Source organism: Perissodus microlepis, chromosome 10 (assembly GCF_051167445.1).
Source record: "Perissodus microlepis isolate ML-2025 ecotype Zambia chromosome 10, ASM5116744v1, whole genome shotgun sequence".
Classification (NCBI taxonomy): Eukaryota; Metazoa; Chordata; class Actinopteri; order Cichliformes; family Cichlidae; genus Perissodus; species Perissodus microlepis.
Genome location: NC_140470.1, coordinates 5,727,573 through 5,753,900, shown reverse-complemented (window position 1 = coordinate 5,753,900; position 26,328 = coordinate 5,727,573). Strand labels below are relative to the sequence as shown.

General features: G+C 39.6%; 1 protein-coding gene across 2 annotated transcripts in view; it reads left to right on the top strand.

Annotated features, from left to right (window-relative positions):
* The window catches only part of ntm (neurotrimin), a 404,648-nt gene that overhangs the window by 165,723 nt on the left and 212,597 nt on the right, over positions 1-26,328 (top strand). The window contains exon 2 of one of the 2 annotated variants that reach the window (XM_084941577.1): positions 11,874-22,044. The exons of the other annotated variant lie outside the window; for it this stretch is intronic. Within the exon in view, the coding sequence (XP_084797703.1) occupies positions 16,053-17,069 (1,017 nt within the window). The 5' untranslated portion in view covers positions 11,874-16,052 and the 3' untranslated portion in view covers positions 17,070-22,044. Of the gene's footprint in view, positions 1-11,873; positions 22,045-26,328 lie in introns of those variants that run through there. 2 annotated transcript variants of the gene reach the window in all.

Here is a 26,328-nt window from a genome sequence, read left to right as displayed (position 1 = left end):
CATGATATATAAGTCACTTTGATAACTTAAATGTTATTGTTTGGCTTTTTCAGTGTTTTATTTGTTCGTGAGTAAATCGGTTTGGCTTTCTCCAGCAGCCTTCTATTTTTTTCTTTTTTTAAACGTTTTTACTATGGTTAGGTTTAGAAAAAGATGGTATCAGATCTCTAGACTAACTTTTTGCCACGGTTGCACTGGTGCACCTAACTTTTTTCTCAGGTGCACCAGCAGAAAAGTTAAGTGCATCCAATTTTTTCAACCGTATCGATTAACACGTGCACTTTTTTGGGTGGGAATTTGCTGTCCATACAGACAATATTGATTCGTTTGTAAATGATAAACTAACAATCTTGTCAACACAAAGGTCTTTATTTGGAGCACAATTCTACAAGACGGATAAGTTACTGAAAAAGTGCTTGTGCTTAAAGTGCTTTGGCACTTTGACACTCTTTGGCAAAATTGTAGATAATGTTAAACGAAATCATATCGGCCTCTTCTAATGACCTGTTTACTGCTGCCTGCTGCTTAAAGGCAGTGGGGAGCAGAGATGGGCAGTAATATACTGTAACCCGATTACTTTTTTCAAGTAACAAGCAAGGGATTACTATTGCAAAAAAGGTAATTAGATTACTGTTACTTTCCCGTAAGCAAGCTGCGTTACTGCGTTACTAAAACCGTGATTTTTTTTGCGAGAGTGTCTCATGACAATGATGTAAGCGAGTGCGACGTCCGTGGCAACAGCTGTGTGCAGATCAACAATGGATAATATAACGAGTGTGGCAGAGAGTATGACTGTGCAGCGTTTAAAGCGTGGAAGTACTGACCTTACTTTGAGTTTGATTCCGTAAAAAGTGACAAAAACATTAGCGTCCGCTGTTCACTGCGTGGGAAGAAAACTTATTTTTACAGTGAAAAAACCCCCCTAAACTTCCAAGCAAGCACCGACAGTACGCTGCCACGGGAATGTGAAACTCCCAGATCCTTCCACTGATGCTACGACACACCTGCACCAGGGCAAACCTCCGCCTGCCCCACTCCTGCTATACAGGTGAAAATAGCAACAGGACCGCTGAGTCTTTGAGTTTATTTATTTTCTGCTGTGTTTTACATGCATTTATTTGAAAGAGTGAGTGTAAACACAAAAAAACTATTTTATTTTATATGATGGATTATGCAGAAAATAGGTTTAAATGTTAAACAAATTTCTTCCAGTCAGAGAATGTTGCATATAATTTAATGTTTGCTTCATGCCTAAAGTTAAAAGATTAAAACTAATAAAACTAGTTTCAAAAAGAGACTTTTTCATTTGATTACATTTTATATGATGGATTATGTAGAAAAAATAGAATTGGGCTGAAAGATCTATTGCTTTATTACCTATTCAGGTTGTAAATCATTTTTTAAAAGTAACTAAGTAACTAATTACTTTTGAAAATGAGTAATCAGTAAAGTAACAGGATTACTTTTGGGGGGGAAGTAATCAGTAATTAGTTACTGATTACATTTTTCAAGTAACTTGACCAACACTGGTGGGGTGAGGGGACACTCGAGCAGTGCATTTTTGAGAGGAGGATGAGGAGCCAGCACTTCAGCGTGCATGGTCATTTCCGATCATAGTATTCCATAGTTGTAAAATCTTGCCATCCCCAAAGTGACTGCTCCTCCACTGCTACTTCTACAGAGAAGTAGTGAGTGCAATCTGCAGGGTGTGGTCTTGTAATAGAGAAGACTTAAAGTTGGAGATTACACCCACCATTATCCAACATCTCTAGTGACAGAAACTAGCAAAGCACCCTTTAAAAAACACACAAGGGTAAAATTTTGCTGCACACTTCAAACAGTAAATAGTAAAGCTGCATAAGGGAATGCATTAATTGATGTTAACATAAATGTGGGACCAAAAATTGAATTATCAATGATTTTCAATGGGAAATTTTTGCCTTAGCATCAAATGCCTTGGTTTTTACGTAGCTTTGCCATGTTAGGATAATTTAAGGAACTGAGATTACATTTCTAAAACTTTTTTCAAAATTTATATCCGCTAGCAAATGTGAGGAAATCCTCATTCGACGTAGCCAAAATGACATGGAAAAAAAACAAAAAAAACCCCGAACAGGACAAAATGTCCCTTTAAGTGTTAATACACAGCAATGCCATTACAAATATTTAAAATCATACTTTTAGCGGTTGTCCTGTTAGGACCACTTATCTCTGAGAAGTACTGATGTTAATGAGCTTTGAAAAAGCAAGCCTACGTTTTGATTTTTTAATATTATATTCAAATATATCCATTGCAAAAAAAAAATCACAGCTGGGTTAAAACGTTGAAGCACTGCGTGACCCAGTTATCCAACAATATCTACAGAAAGATTAAAATATTAATGAACACATTCATATTGTTGTTTTTGTTGAACAGCTAGTTGAACTTTGCACAGAGAACTTTTCTGAAAGTGCTGGCTCAGTCTCTACTTGTTCCACTTGACTGATTTATTAACCCAATTTTCCATCACCTCTCCATGATCAGGGATGTCCTTGCTAATAAGTTAAAGGAATACTTTTTCACACTGCACTCTATCTTCTTCACATGCCAAGATAGTTAATCACTGAAAACTAAACTGATATGATGATAAGTCACAGAAGAGCATTTTTGTGGTAATGGTGGCGCTGTTTCCTTACACACCGAAGCTCATAATTATAATAATAATAACAATGGATTGCATTTATATAGCGCTTTTCGGGGCCCTCAAAGCGCTTTACAATTCCACTATTCATTCACTCTCACATTCACACACTGGTGGAGGCAGCTACAGTTGTAGCCACAGCTGCCCTGGGGCAGACTGACAGAAGCGAGGCTGCCATAACGCGCCATCGGCCCCTCTGGCCATCACCAGTAGGCGGTAGGTGACACAACGACTCGAACCGGCAACCTTCCGGTTACAAGACGAACTGCCAACTCTTTGAGCCACAATCGCCCAATTATCCAGAACCAGTACGAGCACAGCCTGTGTCAGCTCATCTAGCACACTAATTTCCCTTCAGTCTCCTGTCAAAGACCAGAAGTTTACATGTGCAAATAACCACAATAAGCTGCTGGCCTCTCAGCTTGACAAGTTCCAGCCATTGTTATAAGCTTTCCCAATGGAGTCCAAGACAGCTAGCTAACTGCAGCCATAAAATTTTAATGATATGAAAGATGGATACAAACAGGTGAGAAACTTTATGACAGAATGTTTAAGATTACTTGGGTACATTTTAACACCTGTATTCAGATTTGATCAGGCATGAAGTTCTTCTGATCGCCATACAGACTCGGATTCAAATCCAGGAACTTCTTCCTGTGAGGTATTAACTGTAACACCACTATTACAGCTTATATTAACATTCTAACATGTCTAAGAACAAGGTGAATCTTCTTAGCATGTGGGACTTCTGGGATTTTATAGCAATCTCAAATTAGAGTTTGAACTGCACTTTTGGATCTCAGACTATGAGTGCTGAACATGACAGTAGTGGCAGAAAGCTGTTGTTAACGATTAAAGAATGAAAAACAGAACAGTGGTTTCATTTCTTTTCATTTTTTCCCCAAAATAAGATGAGGTTTTGTCAGTTTGCATTTTATCTATTGCTCTCATTGTTATCAGCAAAACTGAGATGCATCCATTCTACTTCATTGTCTAACAACAATTTCATTTTGTTAGCTTGATGCATATATTGACTCAAAATTTATTTACAAAATGTTTGGAACCAGGACTATCTCATTTAAGAAGAAAGCAAGATACAAGATCTGTCACTAAGATCTGAGGCTGCCATATTTGTGGAGAATGGCTTTGCTATTTCATGAGTAACAACCGAGAAAATTAATTAAAAAAATATGTACAATGTCATTAAAAAAAGCATTATGTTAATTTTGGTTCCTCAAAGAACTGACAAACTGACAAAATTATTCATACAGTTGTTTTTATCTTAAATGATTACATAAATGCATGTTTGCCAGGATGACATTAATTTCACAGCTTCTTATTTCACAGCTGTAGAGGCCCATTTAGAAAGCTTGCAAATCTGCAGTAAAAATAAATAAAGAAATAAAAGAATAATATTCTGGCAAAGACAGAACTTGGGGTTCACTTTCTTACTCAAGGATACTTTGACACACAGACTGGAACATGCCAGGGATCAAACCACCAACATTCTGATTAGTAGATGACCTGCTCTATTATCTGAGCCATGGTATATATAATTTCATGGACATTTAATCCATATTTAATGTAATAAAAGTATTTGTCTTTAGCTTTTTTTGTTTTGTTTGTTTGTGTTGAGTCTGCGCTTCCACAGGCCCCGCTAGTTTAGAGACTTATTCCTCATGAAGAACAAAACCGGTCTTTTACTTGCTAGCGAGGGAAGGCTTGGTCGGAACCAGGCTCCTGGGACTCAACGCTCCTCACCTGTCTCCAACCAACTCCTTCAAAGAGCAGCCCTCCTCGTAGCCTTTTATTCCCATGACAGTTACAGTTTACACAACACAAGCATCTCCCCTCGTAAAACCCCCCGTAGGTTCTAAAAGACAAGGCACTATGTGTGTGTATGTGTAAGCACCTGTATGCATGTGTATGCATGTGCAACAACGTGTGTGTGTGTATGTGAGAATGTGTGTGTCATGGGGGTGCGTTTGTGTAACCTCCTGCTCACCAAAAGGATCATAAAAGCAGGAAGTTTACAACACAAGAAACAGATCTTTCAGATAGGGTGTGCCTATAATGAAGCCTTTTCAGCCTCCCCACAAAACCAGAGTAGCTGGAGAGGTGGACAGAGATAAAGGAATGTCTTTGATCACACAGTTTGAAACAATGTAGAGATGGTAAGCATAAAAATGACAACATTTAACAATTCACTTTAACAGCTTGTCTCTCCCTCCATGTTCCTCTCTTGCTCTGTGTGTGTCCCTTGCCCCCTGGCTCCATGCCTTTGCCTTGTTTGTGTTTATCTCCCTTAACAGTTCGCATGTTTTCATTCTTTGTCAAGCGTACGTGTCCTTATCTGAGTTTCAGTCTGTGTGCCACTTCCCATTTTATTTTGACAGTCCCTCGTCTCATGACCTTGGTGTTCAATTTGCTTCCACTGCTTCTCCCCCTTATGCTTAATTTGTTCCTGCTGTTCTCCCATGTGGTAATGCTTTCCTTATCACCCGTCTGTGTATATATTGTCTCCCTGTGTTTTCAGCTTTTCTGGTTTCTTAGTTCTTTCCCAGTTTAGGTTATATTTGCATTCTGTTTTTTCTTTTTCACTCATCTTTTCACTTACTATCTGTTTGTACACCTCTCTGCATTTAATTATTACCTATTATTAATCTTTGGTCCTTTCGGTATGCACAAACTGGCATGGAATCATCCTATTCTCTGTTCCATCAAAGGCCTTCTGCGTCATGCTACTCTGCCAACTAAAAGCCACTGTCGACCAATGCCTTCGTGAAGAACAGGCGGGTTTTCCACGAGGATGGTCATGCGCTGACCAAATATTCACCCTTAGGAATATTATTGAACAGTCCATGAAGTACAAGCGATCACTCTCAATAAACTTCATCGGCATCAGAAAAGAAAAGAAAAAAAAAAAATCTCAGTTAAGTCACTATTCCACCACACTGCATCAAGATGAACACGGGCCACACCGATCTTCTTGCCATCGAGACTGGTGTCAGGCAAGGATGAATCCTCTCGGCCTTCCTGTTCATAATGGCCCTCGACTTCATCATGAACAAAGCCCTGATCGAGCCAGATGCGGGCATCAACTTGGATACGAACAGTCAACTCACCGACCTTGATTTTGCAGGTGATATAGCCCTGCTGGCGGAAGATGGAGACTGCTTCCAGGATCCAACATTGAATCTGGCCCGAGAAGTGGAAAAAGTCAGACTTTGCGTCAGTGCCGAAAAATCAAAAATAATGCACATTGGCGACCAGGCTCGTTTGCCTAAGATTGGTGGGCAAGAACTCAAGCTGGTTGAGAGGTTCACATACCTGGGCAGCGTCATGAGCTGGGACGGAGATGAAGAAACTGATCTGGCCTGGGCAGGAACATTTTTTTTTTTTGTCTGTCCCATTTGGTTCTTTAGCCACACCGTAAAACAAAAAATCCTAAAAAAACAATAATATTCCGGCAGCTGGGGCGCCAAAATAATACCATAAAATAACAGAAAATAACATTCCCATGAAAATACGGTTATTTTCAGTAATGACAATACAGTTTGTTGCCCTAATTTTACATGGGATTTTGCCTTTTTCAAGTGCTTTTAAACATTAAATTAAGAACAATTTAACGTGATTAAACAATGAAATTACCTGTAAACAAGGTCAATGAATGCGGCAATATGAATAATAATACTTAAATGTGCAGAAATATACAGTTAACAGTTGGTTTAAATAATAATGGATTGCATTCATATAGCGCTTTATTAGACCCTCAAAGCGCTTTACAATTCCCCTCTGGCCATCACCAGTAGGTGGTAGGTGAAGTGTCTTGCCCAAGGACACAACGACTGAGAGTGTCCGAGCCGGGGCTCGAACCGGCAACCTTCTGATTACAAGGCGAACTGCCAATATTTGTGAAATTATGATGCATTTGTGAATGTATTCTAACAATCTAAATATGCATATGTACAGACAGATACATTTAAAAAACAAGAAAATTATGTTTTATTACATTTACAGTGATTTTACGTTAATTTACATTTACATTTACATACATCATTACATTTGATCATCACAGTCTATTTATGTGAATTTAATGATATTCTAGAAGAACAGTGCAAAACTGTAAAATACACAGTAAACTACTTTTACACTACAATTTTTTTTAGAGTGTATCAGAATTGAAGGTCAAGAAAGATGCCCAATGAATTTACTTTAGCAAGTGGATCATGATGGCCTTGCCATATTGGTCCATTTGATTGACCTTTATTATTATTATTATGCATTTATTTTATTTTATTTTCAGTTGTTACAGACGGGACAGAGAGAAAGAGAGGGAGAGAAAGAAAAACAGAGGGGAAGAGGGACAGTAAGAAAATCACCTGGATAGCCTGTTGAGAGAAGAAATTACAGAAGAGAAAACAAGCAAAAAAGAGAGCAACATAAAAAACACAACTCCTGTGCAATAATCTAGCTAACAGTAAATACTAAATAGTGAATATTATTGTGCAGCACGCAAGGTTGACAGCGCACAATGTGCTTTGAGGTAGCAGCCAGGAAAGGTGTAGTTTGTGTCTGTGAACACCCGTGTGTACACCTGTGTGGATGAGCGCGCTTGTATTCAAAAGGTTTCTCCATGTAACGATCTGCTAGAGGGTGTGGGGAACCATAGCCCCGTCCCCCAGGGCATTAAGCAGGCATGGAGGAGATCTAGGCCCCAGACATCTAGAGGCCCCAGAGTGCGAGAGCCCAAAAAGGACCTTTGGAGGGGCAACTGTGCCACCCTCCTGGGAGGAGCCGAGGAGAGCCCCAGACGAGGGGTCACCCAGCAGCCACGTAGTAGAAGCCAGAGGGGGCTGCAGTGACATGCCAGCGGGCTCTGCCAGCAGCCTGCTGTGCCAGAGTGGACTAAGCCCCAGGCCCAGAGGCCAGTGGCCCGAGGGCCCCTCAACCCCCCGGAAGGGGCCCGGCCGAGCCATGGGCGCCAGGCCCTGCCAAGCAGCCACTGGGAGTGAGCCGGTATATACCTGAGCGCCCAGCCTCGGACACCAAGAACCACCAACGCACCGACACCTGAGGGCATCATCCACCGGCAAGGAATGTGGCAGGGGGAGATAGGCCTCCATACCTTGGAGAGCCTAAGATGTTCCCAGAGAGGTGGAGTCTAATACCCGACCTGACATATAGACGTACAGGCACACAGAGACACAAACGTGCACTCCCACGCTCATGCACACATATATAAATACTGGGCACTCACCTAACGTGGAGACAGACACAAAAAGACACACAAACACACTCCCCACAAACATACTCTATACCCCAGGTTCAGGCACCACCACCCCCAAAAGGGGAAATCACACCAGGAGATCTTGCCCTGCATGCCAGACCCCAATTGGACAGCTAACTCCTCCTCCCAGCCCCTCCGCCCTGATGGCTAACAGAGAATGGGGGTGTGTGAAGACCCAAAAAAATCCCTCTGCCCACTCATATGTAGTGTTGCTGCATGCTGTTCTAAAGTGCATGTAAAACACGGGAGGGCGTGGTTCTTCCTGCCAGGGAGCAGCAAGTGTAGCATGGCCCCTCCCGAGATCCCTCAATGTTTACATACATTTAAAATTGAGAAGTGGGCACCGGCTCCAGAGGTGAGGTTGAATACACAGACCGTCCTCTGGATGCCGTATGACGTGCCCACCCCTAAGGCCCTATATGTATGTGTAATGATAGTGGATGTCTAGGTTGCAGAATAAAATTGAGGCACAGGCAGCCAGGAGGGGGCAGAGGGGGAGTGCCTCCCCTGCACCCTAGTCACACACCTGCACCCCAAGGCCCTGCATGTGTGGGTGGTTGTGGTGGAGTGGGAAGAGGGAGGGAACTTTCTTGATGACCTCAAAGCCTTGGCATCTCTTGGGATGAAGCTGAAGCGCTCACTGGAAAACACGACTGATGGAGAGACCTTGTCGCCCAATACACTTGAGCGTGGGTGGATAAGAAGAAGTAGACTCTCTTCCACAGTGTGCCTTTGCCCTGACTTCCTCCCCTCACTCCAACTGGTTACAGCAGATGGCTGATCCTCCCTAAGCCTGTTTTTTTAATAGAGCTGAGTTTTTCTTTATACCCCTGCCTCAGGTTAAGTTATATAGTTTTCTGATTTGAATCTGGCTTACTTTGATACTTTCCATTTTTGTATTGTGTTTTCTGTTAGTACTTGGACTTATTTTTTAATATTATTATTGTATTTTGATTTATTAGGCTTGCCTTCTCTATGTCATCAAGTCTGTCTCTGTTAGTGTTTTCCTGTTTGGTTGCTTCCTGTTTTATCCTGATAGTCATTTATATCTAGTGTTTTGTATTTAATTCTACTTCTTCTCTTTGATTAGTTTATGATTAGTCATTGATTAGTTTCAACTGTGCAATGTTGTCCCCAGTTCTTAACCTGTACTTCATGACACACTTGTTACGACCAAGGTAACAGATGGCTACAGCAACAGATGAGCGAAAGCATGTATTCATAGTGCATGGTCTTGATGATTGAGGATGATGATAGTGGTGTAATAGTTTCATAGGACATTTTTGGACCCTTAGTAACAAGCAAGTGTTTTTTAAATGGCATAATCTACTTGAGTATTGTTGCTAAACATTTCTATTCTTTTATGACTGCAGTGTAACCCCAACAGAGCACTTCACTCTCAGTCTGTTGGTTTCCATGTGATTGCTAGAGCATTTAAAAGTAGAATGAAAGATTGAACCTTCCGTTTTCAGGACCCTCTTCTGTGGAAGCAGCTTACAGTTTGAATTTTGGAAACAGACACCCTCTCTACATTTAAGATTAGGCTTAAAACTTTCCTTTTTGATAAAGCAAAATTCAAAATCCTCCCTTAGTAGCTGCAATACGCCTAGGGTGCTGGGGGCTTTCCGTGATGCAGAGTGTTTCATTCACCTTTTTTTTCCAGTCTCTATGTGTTTTGTCAGGTCAGTGGTAAAAAGCAGACCCAAACACAGGACTTTTCCAAACAAAGACAGTGAATTTATTTACATTGGTAAAAAGTGAACAATAATGCAACAATTGCGGCACTTTGGCTCCCATGGCGATTTTCCCCAAATCCAGCACAGTGCTCTTGTCCGCGGTGTGAATCGTAAAAGCGTGAATCACTTTCCAGTCAGATGATGCTCAAAACCAGACTTCCGGAAACACAAACACATCAAAACACACAAACAGGGAAATTGGGAGGGGAACCGAGAGAAAATAAAACACAACTCAGTGACTCAATGGCCAAAGCAACAGTTAGCGATATATTCCTAACCGTGTAGAAATGTTGGCCAATCAGAAGTCTAGAAGCTTGGGTAGGAAAGAGTAAACAAAGAAGGCGCATAGAAGCAGAACTGAGTTCTATGTGTGGAGGGACAGAAACTGTGTTGTATATGTATGCATGTAGACACTGCAGCGAGTAAAGTTAACAGTAACAGTATTTTGTCTAAGTCTGCCATTGTAGAAACCCATTTCACAGAAACAATAACGTGGCGCATAATGTGACGTCAAAAAAGGCGCACACCTATGATGCTGCGTTGTCTCCGTTTTCCTCGTCCACACGTAAATGCAAAAACTGAGTTTTTGAAACCTCCACCCTGGCAGGAGTTTTTAAAAATCTCCACTTTCAGTGACTGAAAACGCCGTTTACGTGTGGACGAAAGGTGCAAACGCACAGAAAAATCTGCGTTTTCAAAAATACCCGGGTACGTGTGGACGTAGCCTAAATACTATGTAATAATCATACCCCAAGCTCAGTTCAAACATTTCCTTTTCATACTTTCCATAAACACTTAGTAAACATGAAGTAGTTCACCAGATTGCCAAACCATCTTCTTTAGGAACCATATGTGACTTCTGAATCTGCACGTCAGGGTGATGTCCAAATTCCATCATCAGCAATGTAAGTTAATTTAATCTCAAAGACGAAAAAAGCAACCATGTTAAAACTACAACTGCCCTGAAATCGGTGGTGTTGGTTCACTTTTTCACCTGTAGCGCAAACCAGTCGGTGGATAAATAATTGGCTACATTGATGATTTGTGCTACAATCTAAAGCACTGCCATAATTTCTGAGTTAGGTTTATTCAATTGTCAAACATCATATTTCTTAACGATATAAAGCCAGAACTATGAAATTCTTACCAGAATTATTTAAAAATTGAGTTTTAGTGAACCTTCTGATTAAACTTTAAAAATATATATTAAATATATATATATATATTACATTTTTATTATTTATTTATTTGCATAAAAGAAGTTCATGTACTAAGTGTTAAAGGACAGAAATGAACAAGCTATGATAGATTCCAACCATCTGTAAGGTTTTATTTTCATATCTGAGTGCTATCTGATCGAACAGAACATTATGCATGTGCTGACAGTCATAAGCACTCAAATTCAAATATCCAAATATATATGACAAATGTGCACTGCAGAGTTGTGAAAACTGTGTGTTAGTTGTATATGATTTATAGCTTCTGTCTGAGTGTAAAGATTCAAATAATTGGTGAGCTGGGAGAAAGAGATCAGAATTCATTTGTTTGTTTGTTTAAGGTAAAGGATTTTATTGGTGGAAGAAAATGTTCCTTATAATTTTGATTCTTTTGTGCATTTGACTACCTTAACTGTTGTAGATTATGTGTGAATACTTACTATTTATCCTCTGTACAAGTAAATATTTAAATATAAGGGATATTTTATTATTTCGTGACTAAATGCCTGGAAATTAAAACACCAGTTCATTACCAGAAGTCAAGCAGCTCAAGTTATGTCCAGCATTTGTTTTATTCAGGTTACATACAGTAAACCTTTTTTAAAAATGAAATAGTTAACTGCATCCATGATACTATGACAAATGAATTAATCTGTGACCTTGAAAAAAGGTGCTAGAGGATATCTGTGTTATTGCAGGTTTCCGTGTATTGTAAAACTGAGCTCTCATATGTTGTTTATTTAGACTCAGAATGCTGTGCATTGCATGCTATCCTACCATCAGTGACATTTTAACAAAATCAAATTCTGACTCCCCTTTAGCAAGTCAGTGCCAATACCCAGTGCAATGAATAAATAAGTGAGTCCACTCCTTGTGCTAATGTGACACGTTGAATGCATGATGTAATTTATTGGCCTTTTTTCTGTCTCTTTTCTCCCTTTTTCTCTAGGTAAGTGAAACAAGTTGCTCTGGCTGGTTGAAAATGGACTGCAGTAGGGTATGGTGATGATGTTGCCCTTACTAAATGATGTGAGTGCCTTCAATAACACACCATGCTTGGGTACAGCACTTTACACTAAAATGACAGACCTTTTTGGCAAATTATAGTTACAAAAGTGAAACTGCACATTTATTTGGATACTTTTGACTATACTCTAAGATGGGCAATGAAGTTCATGGATTTTATCGTTTGTGGATGTCCCAATGTTGAAAATGTTACAAATGTCACATACCCAATGTATGAGGTATTTGTAGTGATTCATTACTAATGGAACTGTGGAAAAAGGGTGAATATGCTGACTTAACCATTGTTTGTCTGGTTTAGAAAAATATGCACCTATACCCTTGTCTGCTGAAAGGATGGTGATTATGTTGCCCTTACTAAGTGATGTGAGTGCCTTCTTCTCCTCCATGTTGCTATGGATGCTGGGGTCTTTGGATTTCTGAGACAGGTCAACACGTTTGTCTGCAGTTGCTTTGTTTCCACATCTGCAATGTTGTTGTATTGAATTGCTGATTCTGTGGCTGTGATCACTTCCAGTCACAGTGCCGGTGTTTTAGAAGCACACTGTGCTAGACAAGCTTTCTCAGTGAATTCAATCACCTTTTGAAGAGTCTTCTTATCTAAAAGCATTGTAAGTCTTTGTCAGATCCACTCCTCTCATTGATGGTAAAATTTGTTCTCACTCATTCGTTGAGCAGCTGGCTCTCACCCTTCTGAAGGATTTTTGTTGCTTGGAGGCCCTTAACTAAGATCTCAATTGGAGACTTTTAGGAGTAACCCTGCCCTGTCTGCATCCGAGGCTTGAGCTCAGGTGGTTCCATGCAGCTCAGGTGGTTCCTGCTATCTTGCAGTTTGCATGGAAGTTCTAGATTTAGGGAGTACTTGCAAAAGTGAGTAAAAATGTCTTGATGCTAAATCAATAAATAAACACTGCATATATACGTATGTATATATATATACAAATGCTAATTATGTATTATAAGGCTAATAGCAACAACAACCATTTGTGACTGTAAGGGCTTCTTCCTACTTGTTCTTGGTACTAGTGTGTATAGTGTACCTGCTAACATGTTGGTTAATTTGACACATTTTGCTGCAGTTATTCCTAGATTTTCTTTCTTTTTCTCTCTCATATTTTCATATTTTCAGCTTCAACTTTTTACTTTTGTTTGGCCATTTTTATCAACAATTTCTTCCACACTAACCTCTGTCTTCCTCCCTTTACCCGACCAGTCGCAGCAGATGGCCACCCCCTTTCTGAGCCTGCTTCTGCTCGAAGTTTCTTACTATTAAAAGGGATATTTTCCTTCCCGTTGTCACATTGTAGGGTCTTTACCTTACAATATAAAGCACCTTGAGGCAACTGTTGTTGTGATTTGGTGCTATATAAATAAAATGAAAATGAAATGAATTGCATTGAAGGTGCATAGGTGTACAGGGAAGATAGGGGAGGGCCGGCTGGATTAAGAAATTTGACTAAGCAATCCACTGTCAGTAAATAAAATAAGATTGGGCTGCTGTCAGTGTTTGTACGGCCAGCATGGAGTGTGCCTTCAAGCCAACCTGTAACCTTAGTAAGCACATTGACATAAAAAAAACGTATTTACAAATCCACCCAGAAGTGTATTGACCCACCAGCAAATGCCAGATTATCAGTCCAGCCCTGGCTTCTGGCCCTGCAATGAGGGAGCTTTGTTTTGTTTTATTTCAGCATTGCAATGTGATTGAGGCATAAGACACCTCTGCCACACAGCAGCAAAGGTGACATGGTAACTTTTGTGTCTGAGGTCTTGCTCTGGTCTTTTCATGGGATGATTCAATGTGGATTTGAGAAAAAATGAGAAAAAATTACACGAAAGAGGAAATGGAACAATAACAAGTAGATATTTCAGTTACATCAAGGCAGCATTTCCTTTCTAACATGGTACGCTCCATTGCAAGTCCCGTTATGCTAATGCACAAAGCAATGCGAAGTGGAAATGATTCATTAGCATAGTTGGAAGATGCTAAGTGAGTGAATCTATGCCAAATTGCCAGACATGGTTAATTGTCTGCCATAAACCTCAGTCAGACACAAACATATATACACAAGTAACGTGTTCACAGAAATTCATGCAACAATGTCCACAACAGTGCATCTTCCATGTGACAAGCATTTAATGTAGCGTGGCAGTGTTACACAGATGTTTGCTGCTCTGAGCCCGGCAAGATCTATGCATGGATTTGACTCCAGGATGACAAAACAAACAAAAAACAAACAAAAAGAACTAAAATTTTTGAACAAAAAAAAGAACACTGATTAGGTCTTTCTTTGATAAAACAACAAAACAGGCTCATATGCCTTTCACTTTAAACATTAACATACAGAAAGTAGTAGATCCTTTACAAATTCCAATAACATTTTAAAAGATGCCACAAAGACAGATGATTTTCAAGAAGCTATGTAATATTTCAAGCAAATGCCTCTGCTGTTTCTAAAATCACTTACATGTTTGCTGCATTAAAGCACAGTTGATTAATCAGAAATAGCTGACTCAACAGTTCCTGGATACGTGTGAATGTTTATATGTTGGTGTGTAGATAACATCACAGGCAGCATAATGTTCTCGATGGCTTCTTCAGCGAGTTTCACATCCGTCACATGTGCTCAGGGTGAACCTACTCTCATATATGAGCACAGTTCTCATCCTGTTCATCATCCTTCTCGTCTGGGGAGAGATTGTGTTGAAAGTGTGAACTTTAATGTATATACCAGTTTTGAAATTGTGTTGAGAGGAAGACAGAGGAAGACAGAGGTAGGACAGCACAAAAAAAATAATAATCCAGAAAGTGGGGAAAACATGACTTAAAGGAACAAAACCAAATATAACAAGAGTGGTGGAAGATGGAAAGGAAACACTAGCTAAAGTTTTTGGAATTTTGACCAGGCACCCCAAATACGGGAAGGTCAGGTCAGGTCAGGTCAGGTCAGATCAGGTCGATCCTTCTTGCCAAGGTGGTGCTCTTCCTCTTTAGCCACACCCGTTATCAGCAGCTCTCCTCTAAATCTGTATACTTGCCTATTAGGTGCATTTAGTTTAGTGACCTGGGCACGTAGGTCCCTAGAATGTGTTAATTTATAGGCTAGTGTAATGTGAAAGAGCCCTTTGTGTGATGTTGTAATGAAACACAGGTTTTTACCTTTACTGTTTTACAAAAGGTTTTTTGAATTTTTGAATGCAGGATATTTTATTGAAGTGATTTAGCAGGAGCAAAGCAAAAGCCATGTCAAATAATAATAATGATCATAAAATCCATCAAATAATGTGGCATCCTTTCACTCATACCACAATAAGATCTGATGTGTTTCCTAAGTATTCCTGCTATTCTTTTTTTAGCACTAAAAATCTAATTGTATCCCTCCATAGATTCTGATGCACACAATGTGATCAAGTCCAACATCTATCTTAAAAAGACAAACACAATTTTAGACGTTGCCTGAGTCTTTGTGACTAATTTTTAGTATGAGTGAGTGAATTATGTAGCTTCAACAAAAAGATACATTTCGTGTTTTATTTGTTTTTGTGTCCCATAACAAGCTGCTCTCCAGCTTGAATGATGTTTTATGCTGGATGTTAAGGAATTTCATACATGGGTGCTGGTACAGTTCTCTATATGCTGAAACACTACTGCAGAGGCCTGCGTTCCAGTCCATTCAGGGCAGCTCCTGAGTGGCGTTCTTGCAGCTTTCCTGTTAAAGATAAATGCAAAAAAACCAAAAACAACAACAACAACAAAAATGGAAAACAAATAACACCATACATCACCAACGAACAGTGTATTGCATTGTTCACTGGGAAGGTAATGTGCTGTTCAGTTTGGTCAGATGCACGTCACAGAATTTGATGCATAGCAGTTTCAACATTTACAGGGAGTGCAGAATTATTAGGCAAATGAGTATTTTGTCCACTTCATCCTCTTCATGCATGTTGTCTTACTCCAAGCTGTATAGGCTCGAAAGCCTACTACCAATTAAGCATATTAGGTGATGTGCATCTCTGTAATGAGAAGGGGTGTGGTCTAATGACATCAACACCCTATATCAGGTGTGCATAATTATTAGGCAACGTCCTTTCCTTTGGCAAAATGGGTCAAAAGAAGGACTTGACAGGCTCAGAAAAGTCAAAAATAGTGAGATATCTTGCAGAGGGATGCAGCAGTCTCAAAATTGCAAAGCTTCTGAAGCGTGATCATCGAACAATCAAGCGTTTCATTCAAAATAGTCAACAGGGTCGCAAGAAGCGTGTGGAAAAACCAAGGCGCAAAATAACTGCCCATGAACTGAGAAAAGTCAAGCGTGCAGCTGCCAAGATGCCACTTGCCACCACGTTGGCCATATTTCAGAGCTGCAACATCACTGGAGTGCCCAAAAGCACAAGGTGTGCAATACTCAGAGACATGGCCAAGGTAAGAAAGGCTGAAAGACGACCACCACTGAACAAGACACACAAGCTGAAACGTCAAGACTGGGCCAAGAAATATCTCAAGACTGGTTTTTCTAAGGTTTTATGGACTGATGAAATGAGAGTGAGTCTTGATGGGCCAGATGGATGGGCCCGTGGCTGGATTGGTAAAGGGCAGAGAGCTCCAGTCCGACTCAGACGCCAGCAAGGTGGAGGTGGAGTACTGGTTTGGGCTGGTATCATCAAAGATGAGCTTGTGGGGCCTTTTCGGGTTGAGGATGGAGTCAAGCTCAACTCCCAGTCCTACTGCCAGTTTCTGGAAGACACCTTCTTCAAGCAGTGGTACAGGAAGAAGTCTGCATCCTTCAAGAAAAACATGATTTTCATGCAGGACAATGCTCCATCACACGCGTCCAAGTACTCCACAGCATGGCTGGCAAGAAAGGGTATAAAAGAAGAAAAACTAATGACATGGCCACCTTGTTCACCTGATCTGAACCCCATTGAGAACCTGTGGTCCATCATCAAATGTGAGATTTACAAGGAGGGAAAACAGTACACCTCTCTGAACAGTGTCTGGGAGGCTGTGGTTGCTGCTGCACGCAATGTTGATGGTGAACAGATCAAAACACTGACCGAATCCATGGATGGCAGGCTTTTGAATGTCCTTGCAAAGAAAGGTGGCTATATTGGTCACTGATTTGTTTTTGTTTTGTTTTTGAATGTCAGAAATGTATATTTGTGAATGTGGAGATGTTATATTGGTTTCACTGGTAAAAATAAATAATTGAAATGGGTATATATTTGTTTTTTGTTAAGTTGCCTAATAATTATGCACAGTAATAGTCACCTGCACACACAGATATCCCCCTAAAATAGCTAAAACTAAAAACAAACTAAAAACTACTTCCAAAAACATTCAGCTTTGATATTAATGAGTTTTTTGGGTTCATTGAGAACATGGTTGTTGTTCAATAATAAAATTATTCCTCAAAAATACAACTTGCCTAATAATTCTGCACTCCCTGTATATGCAAGAGAAAATCCAACATGCCAGAATGAGTTTGTGTCTGCTTACAATGATTCTTTAGTTTGCTGCTTTTTCCACTTCTCAAAACAGTAAATGCTTCAAAACAAGTTTACTGCAAAAGTGCTGCCAATTTTACAGTTCATTGTAGTATTGTAGCATATAACAAGTAATGTATTTGAATGATTTGAACAAATGTCACAGCTCTGTACTGTATGTGTTCATTTATGTGTGCTAGCAAGTATAGGATGAAGTATTGCCTTATTCTTGCTACAATCTAATGTTTGCTTTTAAGTCTGGAAAAAGCCTAATGCACCACAGTTTATGCTAATAAGGTCAGAGGTTTGATCCTTGTCTCCTTGTCTATATCATAGTGTCCTGGAGCAAAGTACTGAATGCTAAATTTCTTGATTCATCCATTATTATGGGTGCATGTGAAAAATTAAGTGCATAGAATTAAGCATTGTGTGAACACGGTGGATAGTGTAAAAACACTTAAAAATTACTATATAAATGCCAGCCCATTAGAATTTACCAGGTGATAAATTACCATAGCAGACAGTCACCAGTTATACAAAAAAGCGAGGCAGGAGTAAAGTGATGTTCCATAAGTGTTCTGTGCATGTGCAATATAAGAATGAAATACCTGTTTTACTCAAGCATACTGATTTAAGCAAGCGTACGGGTCTCTATATAGTATAGAGCAGGGGTCGGCAACATGCGGCTCCGGAGCCGCATGCGGCTCTTTAGTCCTTATAGTGCGGCTCCACGTGGTTTGGGAAAATAAATTAGAAGTATTTAGCTGAAGTGTATTTTATTTATGTTAGTTCTTTTTTAACTTGTGGTTCTACATTGGAAGATTATTGTAATATTGAAATATAAAAATAAAATTATATTCTATTATTTTTTTCATCTCTTAAAATAAGAGTCATACTCGCGGAAGCCGGTATACCCACCGAAACGGCATGCATTTATCGAGACTTTCAACCCCAGGTAGGCCACTTATGGAACTTCGGATCCACATTATGTCAGCAGCTATTCTCCACCATGAACTATGTTAAAAACAAACACCGCTTGCGCCTCACAGATGACAGCTTACAGGCCTGCGTAAAGATGAAAGTGACTTCGTGCAGCTGCGATATGCAGACGCTGTGCGCAGAGGTTCAGGAGCAGAAGTCCCATTGTAAACATATCACGGCAGACCCGACGATGTTTCCATGAACATGCTTTTCAGCATCTCTTTATTGACCACTTTTCACACATGGTTGCTGTACGCATACAGCCGGTTGTAGCTTTTCAGCTCACAGCCCGACACATAGCAACACAACAGCATAGATAGCACAGACGTTAAGGTGGCGAGGCGTGATTGCGGGTGCCGCTCAAGTGCGTCCGCCTCCCCTGCAGCGGCGCTGCAGACCACGCCCCGCCACACACATCAACCAGGTAAAATACATATTTAGGCAGAATTTTGCAAATATCTATTTTTCATTTTTTAGCAGCATAGTGCTTTTTTTCCAATTATTTTTTAAAAGTCAGGTCAAGGCTCCAAAAGCCTAAAGGAGATATAAGGGTGGTGGCTCACAACAGTTTTTGTCTGCTACATGGATCATTTTAGTTCAGCTGGGTGTCTTTCCTTTTGTTATATTTCTTTAAGAGTTCAAAATGTGTTAATTACATAAATAAAATATGATTTTCTCCATAGCACTTCATGGATTTCATAAGCAACACACCTTAGTTGTTCACACAAAGGTAAAAAAAAAAAGGTAAAAAACAATGTTGTGTACAGTGTTATCTTCATTTTAGATGTCAAAAAGTATTTGCGGCTCCCAGTGTTTTCTTTTGCGTGGAAACCGGGTCCAAATGGCTCTTTGAGTCTTAAAGGTTGCTGACCCCTGGTATAGAGTATAAAGGCCATAAAAGTCTCTGGCATTGGCAAAAATTCTACCAAAGCTAACACTACTTAAAGCTGCTATCATTATAATACCAAATCACCAAAATGCAGGAGAATCAAATAATTTTGGAAAATCAGACAAATAACTTAGTGACTCAGTGGTTCATATTATCAGACTGTCATGGGTAAATCTCAGTGTAGTGCTGAGACTGAACGACTTCACGACTTCAGGTAAAGACTGAATCTGCACATGTCTATAATGCTGCATGTATGATGCTAAAATGATGACTCTATGGTTGAGTCAGAAATTTTTAAGATAGTTAAATTAGCATATGATAGTTCGCTGAGAAAGGCAATCTCCAAACTATATGATGTGCTCCTTCAAGCAAGGAAGGATACTACTCAAAATGTTAAGATTAAATGGGAATTGGAATCGGGGATGGGTATAACAAACGAGAACTGGGAGAGGATTTGTAATTTTCATTGGTACTCAACAAGTTCTTTATCTTGGAGAGACCACTGTTGGAAGAACATTATTAGATTTTTCAAAACCCCTCATCAAACTAAATATAAAAATGGGACAGCAGAATGCTGGAGAAGATGTGGATCAGAAGAGGCACATCATTATCATATGTTTTGGGATTGCCCTAACTTAAAAAATTACTGCCTGGGAATTCATAAAACTTTGTGTGAGGTTTTTAAGATAAAATTTGACATCAATTTTGTAAATTTGTACTTGGGCTTGGTTGCTGGCTCGGTCCGGGGAGGGGACACAACACTCTTACAAGCGCTATTAGCGGCCAGCAAAAAAATCAATAACCAGAAAGTGGTTAAATCCAACTCCGCCAACACTTGAGGATTGGTTTAATGTGGTTTTCGAAATATTTAAAATGGAAAAATTGACATTCTTTTTAAAAATTCGAAAAGACAAATTCTACAAAATATGGAATAAATGGATTAGCTTTGTGTCCCCCATCCGGCCTGAATTTAGGTAAGACCAGCCCTGAATTGGTGTATCTCCCATGTATCGTACAATGTCAGGTTGACCCTCAACTTCATAATATGTATCTAATGTAGTCTTTGTAAATAAGTTAAACATGCTGCATTATGTAACACACTGTCAAGCCAATGAGTTAATTTTATTTTTTTTGCTATCAGAATGTAAAACAAAAGGACTAAGAAAAAGTTTTTTTTTTCTTTTCTCTTTTTTTTGACTAAATAATGTCAATGCACTTTATTGTAACAAGTCCCTTTTTTTTCTTCAATAAAAATATAATTAAAAAAAATAAAATAAAATGATGACTCTAAATTTGGTATTAAAACAAAAGTGAACTAAAGAAGGAAATATTGGTCCTCACACATCATATGCTGGCAATAAATGAGCTCAATATAACATTTACTCCAAGATAAGGCTTTCATTACCAGCATTGGAAGTCACTGGAGGTGTAATTAACTGCAGTTTTCAAGACACATAATTCTTATATAGGCTTTTAAAGTACTTTTCTAGTCTTACTGCTTACAGAAAATACAATAGACTACATTAGACTACTAATGTATAGCCATATTTAACTATATATTCATAGAGTGCTTTATTCTACACAGTTTTAAGCATGTTATTTACCTCTCATCAGCAGCTAATGTAAAATCACCAAGTAAGCATGTATGTCTTTAGAATGAGGCACCGAGAGAAAACACATACAGATAAAGGGAGACCACGCAAGGCCCTAGCCAGTAATTGAAGGAAGGAACTTTCTTTATGTGAGGGGGACAGGAAGGGAAATCTGTATGATTTAATGAAATGTAACAGAAGCATATGTTTATCTGTTTATGTTTGTCTAATATAAGTGATACATTCCAATGTTTGCTTCTACAGGTCACTGGAAACCAAAGTCAAAGTGCCAACCAATTTTAAGAACAGCAAGGCACTGAAACATTTTTTTCATGCACCATTAGTCTCATCTTAGTTTTTTTTTTCTTTTTGCTAGAAAAAGCGTTCATATTCACATTTAACAATTTGTTCATTGTTGAATGTCTACTAAACTGCATGTGTATGCGAATGTTAAATAAAAGTGCTTAAGTATAGATAAATGAAGTCTCACATGCAATGTGAATGTATCTGTGACTTGGTTAATTCGACTTGTAGTAGAAAGTGCTTTGAATGCAGGCACAAAAACATCTCAAAATAAATGAAAGCCATTCTCTATGGCGTTACTTTTGTGCCACTATTCTGAACGCACGTAAAAAAGAATTTAAGCACACGTAAAAAAAATTTTTATGTGCTGTGTACACTTGAAAAAATTTTATGTGCTGTGTACACTTGAAAAAATTGTATGTGCTGTGTACACTTGAAATATCTGCCTGTGCGCGTTCAACTCTTTCTGTACACCACAACTGTGTGTGAACAAGCAACCATTAATAAAGAGAAGCTGCGAAGCATGAACATGTACCCAGGTCTGCTTTGGGTTTGTTACAGTGGTGCCGAAACCCAGGATGGGGACACAGCAGACCTGCGACTGGGCCAGCCGGGGAAGGACCTGACCCAAATGGTGGCCGAGATGGTGGCCACACAGCAGGAGCAGGCGGCGGTGTTGTGGCTGTTGTGGCTGCAGCTTTCTCTCGCTGCCAGCCACACACACTGACAACAACCCACCAACCCCTGAGTCCCCGTGTTTTAACAGGTGGGCGTGATTGCGGATGCCATGCAGGTGCGTCCGCACGGCACCGCAGACCACGCCCACCATAGTGTCCAATCAGCTCGAAATGACGAAATGCAATATCCAAAAATGCATATTGTCCAAAACTCAAAGGAGACAGTGGCGGAGGAACGCAGAGTGGCGGAGTTTGAAATATTACTCTTTAGGGATTACAAAATAAATTTTAAGATATTTTCAGGCGAGAATAGTTCTGTGTAAACTTGAAATATGTGCTCGATTTATCAAGACATCACATATTTGCAAAAGTGCTCTAACATTTTGCCTGTTACCCACCAGCTGACCGCATAGCTGGACTGGCAATTGGGCATACCAGGCATTTGCCCGGTGGCCGATGGTGACTTTTTATTTTTATGTTTTTTGTTTGTTTTTGTAACAGTATAAACAATGAAAAGTGGTGGATTAAAGTGGTGGATTGGCCAATTGGTCATGATCAGCTCTGGGCTGGACCAATTACAATACATTCGCATTGAGGAACACGATTTGTCCCGTACTTTAGCTAGAATGAAAGAAAAGACAAAGCAGGAGTTATTCTGTGTCTTTGTTGCACAGCTGCCTCTTCTTCTCTCGTTCTCTCCCCCTCCCTCTCCTGCTGCTACTTCAATCATGAAACTGATCAATGATCAACTGATCGGCTTTTCTGCCGCAAGTCCTGTCTCTCTTGTTTGTTTATTGCCCACTTTGTGCCAGAAAGAGGAAACCAGCGGATGTTGCGCTAAATAACAGCAGCACGTTTAAGCTTGATAAGCTATTGTTAGAATTTATTTAATATTACTTTCTAATATCAGCTGATGTTTGCTGCAGCCACAGCCGTAAAAGCTGCTGGTCATGATATCGGTTTGAATATCTGGTGAGAGGGAAACATGAAGGTGATACACTGTATACAAATGATACATATATACCAACAAGACAGTGTACATCACTGTCACAACAGTGTTTGTTTTCGTTCAAAGGCTTTATGTTTTTTTTCTATAATACCTGGTGGTGTAGTCGGCCAGTCCAGCCCTGGCTGATAGGGTGGTCAAGGCGCAGACTCCCAGCACATCGTTTTCAAACCCCCGGTGGTCTTTTGCTACTTGGGTTAAACACGATATATGAGTCACTTAGATAACTCCTAAATGTTAATGTTTGGTTTATTTCAGTGTTTGATTTGTTCCTGAATAAATCAGTTTGGCTGAGATTAAAGTTCAGCTTCATAACTGGAACGTTTTACTTAATACTGTAGTCTTACTTGTAGAGCTTTTATTTTGTTGTATTTATCCACGAAACATTAAGGCCGTTCCGTGAACATATTATCTGACATTAAATCGTTCCGTGGCGCAAAAAAAGGTTGGGGACCGCTGATCTAAGTGACTTATATAGTATGTTTAACCCAAGTAGCGAAAGACCACGGGGGGCTTGAAAACGATGTGCCGGGAGCCGCGCCTCGACCACCCGGTCAGCTGGTGGGTATCAGGCATCTCTGAAAACGTTAGAGCACTTTTGCAAATATGTGATGTCTTGATAAATTGAGCAGCTATTTCAAGTTTACACAGCACCATTCTTGCCTGAAAATATCTTAAAAGTTTTTTTTGTGACCCAGAAAGAGTAACATTTCAAACTCCACCACTCTGCGTTCCTCTGCCACTGCCTCATTTGAGTTTTGGACGAAAGGCATTCTGGGATATTGCATTTCGTCATTTCGAGCTGATTGGACACCAAAACAGCGAATCTGATTTTTTTGCATCCAAGTCTGTGATCGGCTGGTTTTGTGGCACAAAAATAATGGTGTACAGAAAGAGTTGAACGCGCACGGGCAGAAATCTTGAGCGCGCAAGCAACACATTGCGAGCAAGCGGAAATGCAAAAACTGAGCGAGAGGAGTTGCTATTGTGTGTGTGTGTATGGATAATAGCAAACACTGAAATACATTTTTTGCACGCAGCAATGAATTTTGTTCACTCAAATTTAGCTTTTCTTCGCTCAAAATAAATTTCTCCTCAAAATGCAACACTTGCAGGTGCAAATTTTTTTTAGTGCGCTCAGAATAGTGGCACAAATAACGCCATAACTCTCTGCTAACTAATATTCAACACTGTGAACCAAGACTTTATATTTTTCATTTAAGTGAGTTATTATCTGTTGCAGTTAAAATTGTTCAAAAGCATGCCCAGTGGATTGATAAATTGATAAATTAAATTAATTTTAATAGGATATCCAATCAACAGGGCAGGGGGGCACATGCATGGAACCTAGCTGTAGCTATAGAAAATAGTATGCATCAGCCCAGACACGGTCTGCTGGAAAACAAAATAAATCTCAGCAATTGCATTTTTCTGGGGAAAAGAAAAGCCTTTAATGCCAGTTTTATTTGGCAGGACACAGTGACAGCAATAATCAGTGACAGTTAATTAAAAGGGGAGATGGAGGTAAACAGCATATTGAAGCAACTTTAATGTAAGACATTATAAGCTTCTCAAATGTAGCAACTTAATACTACTTAATACTAGTATTCTTCTACTAGTTTCCCTAAAAATACACTTATCTAATAGACTTATTGAAATATCAGTATATTAAATTCAAAATCCCTGGTACTTGTGACATGGTTCCGTTGGCAGCCATACATGCACATGTTATGACATTGCTTCCACCATGTGATGACAATAGTTCTTTTTTTCCCCATCAATGGGAAAACGAAAAAAAAAAAATCTAGGGATTGAGGGGTACAAATAATCTAAAATGTAAAAAAATGTTTCACAAGTTCACCAATGTGAACCCCCCCCCCCCAAAACATTCTTTCTTCTTCTTGCACAGTGGAGCTACAGTTTCATTGTATGTGGGGGAGTAAAATGGTGGCGCATTCTGCAACACAGACATTACTTATATATTTATTTGACAAAAGGACAATCCGGTCTTTAAGTCTGATGTCATTAGCCGTTTACGGGTCCAAACTCTGCTTCAGGTCCCAAAGTCAAACGAACACTGCGGCATCACTGAGAGTTGCAAACTGATTAAATTCCTTTATCTGTAATAAAATGATCAGTGTGGTTGCTCTACCAGGTGTAACAATTAAGTTTAAAATCTAGGCATCCAAGAAAACAGAATTTATTGAATTTAATGCCGTTAGAAGTTAGCAGAGAGTTAGCTCGCTAGTTTCCACCTAAACATAATATACCATGTTCTGACTGAGGGATTTCTGAAAAATTAAAACGTACAGCTCTGCTATCACTTCTGACATCAATGAAGACAGGAAACTAAACAGTAATGACGTTTGTAGGGTTACTGAAGTTGGACTAGCTGGCATATAATGATGTGCTAAGTAATCACTAGCAACACAGCTATGTTAGCATAATATAAACACAGTGAAGCTGGAGGATGAACGCTAACTTTTTTCCACTCGATAAAAGTTAACGTGAGGGTTCCCGATTGTTAGGGACAAATCCAATGGCATGGCAGGGTGCTGTAAACGAATCAAACTTCAGTCAGGAGAACAACTGAGATAATCCATCTACAATATGAGGTTAGTCATTAATATACTGCAACAACATGGGAATAGCGCAGTTGCGAGAGAATTCAACATTAATGAATCAATAGTACGGAAGTGGAGGAAGCAAGAAGAATGAGTTGAGTTAAGTTTGACTTAGCTGACTGTTTTTTTCGCTTAATGCACCTTATAATCTGGTGCACCTTAAGTTACCGTATTTTTCGGACCATATCTGCTGTTTCTTTCCCTATTTTAACTTGGGATCTCAGATTATCTACCCGTCACTTTCTTATGTGCCTCTGCAACCTGGAGTCTATTTTAGCTGAGGTCAGTGGTTCCCAAACTTTTTTTTGCTAGGCCCCCCTTTTGTTTTACAAGAAAATCTTTGCGCCCCCCGCACAAACACATCCTAAACCACACACACCCACATTTTGTTTTCAAACTCCATTGCAGTTTATATCACACCTCAAACCTTTTGTCTTTAGTCACTAATATACTGCTGCATGGGCTGGGCTATAGTTACATTGTAAGGTTTTAGAAACTGAGCTTTAAAATGAATAGTGGATGAAATGAAAACTGAGAGAGGCCGGCAGTGATCACTGACTGTTTTTAGGGGCTTGTTGAGATTAAATAGAACAAGATACAAAGCATTAAAACATGTTAAAAACACAACAGCCTTAATAAACGCAGAGTAGTTTGAACCCGGAAGCAGGATTCATACGTCACCACCACCACAGACCAGATAGTGTGGGAATCAGAGATGGCAAGTAACAGATAGCACAGATAGCATGCTAACACATAGCTAGCCAAGACCCTTAATAAAGCTGAGTGAATGGCCAGTAGACATAGCGTGAACTTAAACAGGTA